General features: G+C 29.6%; 1 protein-coding gene across 2 annotated transcripts; it reads left to right on the top strand.

Moving 5' to 3' along the window:
* The first annotated feature begins 2,802 nt into the window (after positions 1–2,802).
* LOC130452832 (uncharacterized protein CG1161) lies at positions 2,803–6,441 on the top strand. Of its 2 annotated transcripts, XM_056792306.1 has the most exons (5): positions 2,809–2,971; positions 3,023–3,150; positions 4,755–4,995; positions 5,083–5,142; positions 6,245–6,441. In XM_056792306.1, the coding sequence occupies exons 1-5, from the start codon at positions 2,918–2,920 to the stop codon at positions 6,389–6,391; spliced, it is 630 nt and encodes a 209-aa protein (XP_056648284.1). In that variant the 5' UTR covers positions 2,809–2,917; the 3' UTR covers positions 6,392–6,441. The 2 variants fall into 2 exon arrangements, with proteins under 2 accessions (XP_056648285.1, XP_056648284.1); XM_056792307.1 differs by lacking the exon at positions 5,083–5,142 and having other exon boundaries at positions 2,803–2,971.
* Positions 6,442–6,473: the final 32 nt, after the last annotated feature.

The raw sequence follows: 6,473 nt of genomic DNA on the forward strand, positions 1-6,473 counted from the left end.
CTTTTTTTGAAAGGACATATAAAACTAACAATTTGGGAAAAAAAGACTAATTAAATGTAAGCTGAATAATTTTTAAGGTTGGAATTGCATATTTTCATGCTTTATTTGTAAGTTTGTGTGAATTTAACGATTATTTAATTAAGTCTATAAAAATTTGTTTCTTGTTAATGAAAATTTTTTATCAACAAAGAAGTGTTGAAATTTTAGTTTTTAAACTTGTGTCTCATTTAAATGCGCCAAATAACGTGACAAAGTGAAGGAAAACATCAATTTTTTACAGCCAAAAATATGGTGGATCAAAGAAAGTATAAATCATTATAAAAATAAAATCGTGAAGTGATTTTACATTTTAAACCCTTAATAAACATACATGTAAATATGAATAAAAAAGAAGGGGATAGGATAGATCATCAAAACTTTGAGGAATAAATATATTACAGAATTTTGATATTCTACATTAGAATTCATTTGCCTATCATTAATGTTTTCTTTTCAACATATGTTTAACCTAAAACAAAAATATAATTCACCATAACTTCATTTCTAAATTGTTCTACAATATTAATAAAAAAAAATATTCTTCATTTATTAGACCAATATATATGGGGTGTTCTACTTTTCTACCAATAATTTCTTGTTTCCTTACGGTATTCTTCCAGAATTGCAATTTTCACAAGTTTATTAAATTAGTAGAGGTGATAGAATATTTGGAAATTCAATAAAAATAATTCCAAATCCTAACTCAAAAAAGAAGGTTGATTACAAATTTGAAGGACCAATAGAAGTATTTGAAAAGTAAAAAAGAGAGAAGTAGGAGAAACATGTAGTGCAGAACCTCTGAACTTTTTAGCCCAAATGTCACTTCAATTGAAATGCAGCTCTTCATTATTTCCTCTGTTCACATTTGTATAAACTTTCAACTCAGGCGTGGAATCTGTCAAAGACATGTCCTTTTTACTGACCCATATAAAGGCCATGATTTACCATTGTGAGATCTGATAGATGGTAGAATAGAAGTACTTGCGCCATCTTTTACATCTCATCAAGATTTTATAGTATCCCTTAATACTGTCAAATGAATCAATGCCACCCACATATTGATTACATTCACTAACTTTTTCTGTCATAACATTGATTCTACGAAATTTGACACCATCATAACAACTTTATTGTCTTTCAAAATTTCAAAACCATCAATACCTCATCATCATCAAAATCCATCCCATTTTCACTAATTTAACTGAAAACTTCAGAATTTAGTCTAACAAATTATTTTTCTATGAATTTTAAACTTTTTGCACTTATTTGCAACAGAAAATGCACTATTGAAATCAAGTTTCTAGAATATAGTAGTAAAACTATCTCTATGTAAAGCCGTTTATTATTTCTTTTTCATATAATATAATATAAAAATAATATAATTAGATCTTTGGTAGAAAAGTTGAACGTCGCATATTAACAAAAAAAAATAGTATTCTAAGGTTAAATATATGCCATTGATCTCAACATTATTTTTATTAAATAAAAGTACATTTACCTTATTACCTATAAGGATCATTAAATTTCTTTTTCGCTTAAGCATCTGGTATAGCTTCTAAGCCTTGCACTTTATATGGGTCCCCAGTTAATCGTCTATCTCTTAAATACTGTCGCCTTTGATCCATTGTGTGCATACTCCTTCTAAATCGATTTCCTACTACAAGGTTATTAAGAATATATGCAGATGCATGTGGAAGTGCCATAGCAACTGTTATTATGCCAAAACTAGGTAATAGTTCGAACCACATTCTATAAAATCAAGTAAGCCTCGTTTAATTTTCGGTTTATATTGACAATTACGTAATTCCCAAAAGTTACGAATGGTTAAAAGGCGCTGATCACACGTCAAATTATATGTCGAATGCTTGTCAACACGAATTTGACAATCACCATAACATACACATTAGATACGTATAAAACCTTCAAAAATAAAATATTATGACTATTTATTATTTCAATTTCGTGTTAAGCTTCAATAAAAGCGGTATAGGAAATAATTTTATTAATATCTGACATCATAGATAAACTATAATAATATCTATCCTCGCCATTGGAAAAGAATCATTTATTGAATTCGCTGTCTCAGACATAGAGTTAACATTAAAGATAGGGAGAGAGACGTATGGGCATACTGAACATATCAAAGATAGAAAAGTGTCAAATAACTGGAATTTTACTATTGGACGAGAGAGAAAGAGCATCAGTTCATCACTCTATATCTCCCTCTAGTTAAAGAAAGAGAGAGAGTGACGTATGGACTTAGAGAAAATATTGAAGGTGGTGTATAAGTGGAATTCTAATATTGAACGAGAGAGAAAGAGCATCGATATACCACTCTCTATCTTTTGCTATTCTTACCACTTGAAGGTTCGACGTCATTTCGATCCAATCAGAATAGATTAGAGAAATAGAAAGTGTATACCGATGCTCTTTTTTTTCTCTGCCAGCAGTTCTGGCCTACTTGAACAATCTCCCGAACCTCGCTCTCTCTATCTTTATTATTTTCTATGAATATAGGAGCTTGGGCCTGAACTGCTGATAAAGAGAGAAAGAAATATCTCTTTCTCTTCATTCTGATTTAATCGTTATGGAGTTGAAATTTCGAATTGTGAAAACGGCAAAGGAGGAGAATAATAAGTTTGGTTTCTAAAAGCCAGTAGAGAGGAGTAGAAAATGGTAAACCGATGCCCTTTCTCTTTCTTCCAATTGAATAATTCCACATATATACCTCCCTCTCTATCATTAATATTAACTCTATGGTCGTAGACTACAGATTGGGTTTAATGACAGATAGTAGGAAGTTCAAGAAAATTAATTAACATAGAAGAGAAAACGAAAGTTGATGATGTTCTATTTAAAATTGTGTTGAAACGAAACAATGCAATATTATTTATTGATTTTGAGTTTATCTAGTATATTTGCATTTTCTACGGTAATAAAATTATTTTCTATTCAATGCATACGTTCAAATTTATTTTTTTAGGCTCAATCCTATGACGACAAAAGATGTAAATGTATATGTCCCAGTATATCGTCTGTGACAAATAAAACTGAATCAAAAAATCATACATCCAGAATTTTGTACATTACGAATGTACCTCCAAACAAATGGTATGTATAATTTAATTAGTTGTCAAAATCTAAATTGTATGTTGATATTGGTAAATTTGTAAATTTGAGCAAGTAAAGTTTCAGTTTTATTACGCGCGTACTAAATAAATAATTTATTGAGGCAAATGCATGTACTCCTTTTGTTTTCAAGTAGCAAGTGTTTTTATTTATAATGTACTGTTCTAATGCTTAATTCAAGTTCATCAAGTTTCTAAATGCCTATAGTATTCTAGTTAAAAGTTTTCCTTTGTTTAAATTTTGTTATTGAACAGCTTTTTTGTAAGGCAAATTTAATAGTAAGAATAAAAATTTTGTATTTAGTTCTTGGTTAGTGAAAATGCCGGCCAATAAATATTTGGGCTAAACTATTAATTAATAACATAATTTGTCCATATATTACCCCTAACTTAATTTAAATCTGCCTTTTTTATGATTCTTTTGAACAGTGCAAGAAACAATTGAGAACATTATTAATTCCTAACTACTGAAGTGGGAAAGGTGGCATTTCATATCATCAGAACAGACAAAATATTAACTACAATCTGCCTTTATAACTGGAGAAGATCTACTGAATGTACCAGCTCAATCAGAACATCTTATAAATACTAACAGGAGTCCTATCGGGGTACGGTCGCCTCAATGGACATCTGAAGACACTAGAACTAGCAGATAATGCAGAGTGCAGATCTATCAACATTCTCTTGAAGTACTACACCTGGGAGTGTATAAAATAGAAGACAAAGATCTCTGGCAGCTTTCTAAAATGAGTGTATATGATATATACATACACACAAGAGCTGATGTGACCTCCCTGATATCAGGGAGGTCACCACATCCTCACTCATATAAATTTTTGATCCTTCCTATTCCAGACAGAATCAATACTTGTCAGTTTCTACTATTGTCATTAGGTGGTTGAGTCCTGTAAGAAAGCTTGTACTACATTATAACATAATTTTCACTAAAATCCATATATTTCTTAGACTTTGAAGTAATTATTATTCAGTTTCTTCACTCAATCCAGTAAAATGTTTTTGTTAAGTATATTGATTTCGTCGTGTCTCTCGATCCTTAAATAACTCAACTGAAGAGAACTTGTTCTTTCAGTGTCATTGAGTTTCATACAGCAGCATAGCAGTTTATACTTTCCAGGTTCATTTCCATATATCTACTTGTAAGGCACTAACATAGTATCCTAGTGGTAATGGGCTTGTCAACTCCAAAGAATCCATCTCTAGCTCTTATTTTGAGGGAATCTGTATACCATTTGATGGTGTTTTTCTTGAAAGTTTGAGTAGTAGATCCTCTCTCCCAATTTACAATTTTTTTTTATTATTATGTTTCTGGGGAAATACTCTTACTCATAGTATGGTTGATTTATCTATCACTAGGTGAAGAGGTGTTGATAATCAAATTTAAAACTTGTAAGTTTTTTTTCCTGGGACATTTATAGATGGGATTATGCTATAGACGATTTTTGATACATTAAGAAATTGTTCTAATGTTTCCTTGAAGGAGCAGTAACTTGGTAAATGAGGAAAGGTTATTCATTTTACTTTCTCAGTTCATATTCATATTCTAAGTGTTTTTATTTTTATTTCAAGCAATTGTGATGGGGTAATCCTGCCAAGAATTGGTCAAGATATTGTTGGAAAAGAACAAGAATTCTGTCCTAGATGTGATTGTAAATATGAAAACAGAAATACTACAATTATTAAAGTGGTCGTAATAATTGTTATCTGGGTGATTTCAATATTGGTAATTTACATGGCCTTTTTAATAATATTGGATCCTTTGTTGAATAAGAGAATCAAAGGAAACTACCAGGAACATACAAATGAGGAGGTAAATTACATTTGCGTTTTTATTTGCTTGATAACAAATAAATTTTTGTTTATTATTTATTTTTTTTTCCTATTTTATTATTTACAGGAGATTCCATTTTTAGAAAAACATAATAATTGTTTAGATTCATCTGCACCAAATATAAAAGTAAGAAGTTTTAAAAAACTTATTTAAGCTTTAAAGTATTTTGATTAAGTACATACAATTAATCTTATTAAACATATTGTTATTGCCAAGGTGATATAATAGTAATAGTATTTTTGGTACTTATGTTGTTAAATGAGTTTTATAGAAACTAGTAACATTCCATTAGGCCTGTTGAGTTTTCTTACAAATACCAAAATATTATGGTACAGCAGTCACTTCTAATTTATTTAATTGAACATTTGAGGTTTTGAAGAAAAAAATTTGTTATCAAACTTCCACTCCATTCAAATAGTTTAATAAAACCTTAGTGTCGTTGCTAAAACGTCCTCTATCTACATTATACAATTTAAGTGTAAATAGTAAGTAGTAAAATTTGAATTGAGATTTTTTATATTCGCTGGTAAATTTTTCTATTATATTTTTATTTTGAATTTCCACTTGAATTATAGAATGTATTAGATCACTCAATAAATCGTGCGACTGACATACAGATGGCGCGGTTACTGTCAAATCCATATGACGTTTATGAAGTACCATCTTTCATCTGTGTGTAAAATTTCATGACATTTTGATTAGTCAGAAAAAAGTTTATGCCTATGACGTCACGCCTTACTGAAATGTTTAAACTACCTACAAAATTTTTAAATTTTCAAGATTTTTTTTTCTATAAATATTGGTCGAAGAATTGAAAAAGAATTATAATAAAAATTGTATATAAACTATACAACAAATTTTTTTTTAATGTTCATGTTAGTACCCTATTAGATTTTAGTTGTTCATTGTGATATTTTGCTAAATGTTATGATGTCATGACATTTTGACGCCTCACAAGTGTCTAAATTACGATTTAAGTCTGTCTATTCGAGGATTTTTATTAACTGTTACTTGGAGAGGAGGATGTAATTTTTTGATTGTAATGTATTAATGGACGAGAGATTTTTTACATTAAAAAAATTTAATTTCCACACTATCTTAGAAACATATTTTTAATTGAACTCATCTTAACAAATCCCTTATCAAATATGTGTTTTTTTTGTTACCATTTATTCCGGCATACACTGTATGTGTATGGATTATAATGAATGTGGTATTTTTTTTCCAGGATGAGGTAGCGGCCGGATCAATGTCGCACAATATGAGCGTAAGAGGAAATGTGTTGAATAGAGTCGGACACCAACAGGACAAATGGAAAAGACAAGTTAAAGAGCAGCGAAAAAATATTTATGATCGTCATACCATGTTGAATTAGCTTGTTGAAACTCCATTATTAATTATAGAATAAATATTTGTATTTGTAAATTGCTTTTCTTAAGTTGCAACCAAAATGTGCC

This window comes from Diorhabda sublineata, chromosome 2 (assembly GCF_026230105.1).
Source record: "Diorhabda sublineata isolate icDioSubl1.1 chromosome 2, icDioSubl1.1, whole genome shotgun sequence".
NCBI lineage: Eukaryota > Metazoa > Arthropoda > Insecta > Coleoptera > Chrysomelidae > Diorhabda > Diorhabda sublineata.

Excerpts from the sequence above, each read along its gene's own strand:
- LOC130452832 (XM_056792306.1), top strand. The coding sequence starts at position 2,918 with ATGCAATATTATTTATTGATTTTGAGTTTATCTAGTATATTTGCATTT. Across the intron at positions 2,972-3,022 it reads GTATATTTGCATTTTCTACG|GCTCAATCCTATGACGACAA; the intron begins GTAATAAAATTA and ends TTATTTTTTTAG. Across the intron at positions 4,996-5,082 it reads AGGAACATACAAATGAGGAG|GAGATTCCATTTTTAGAAAA; the intron begins GTAAATTACATT and ends TATTATTTACAG.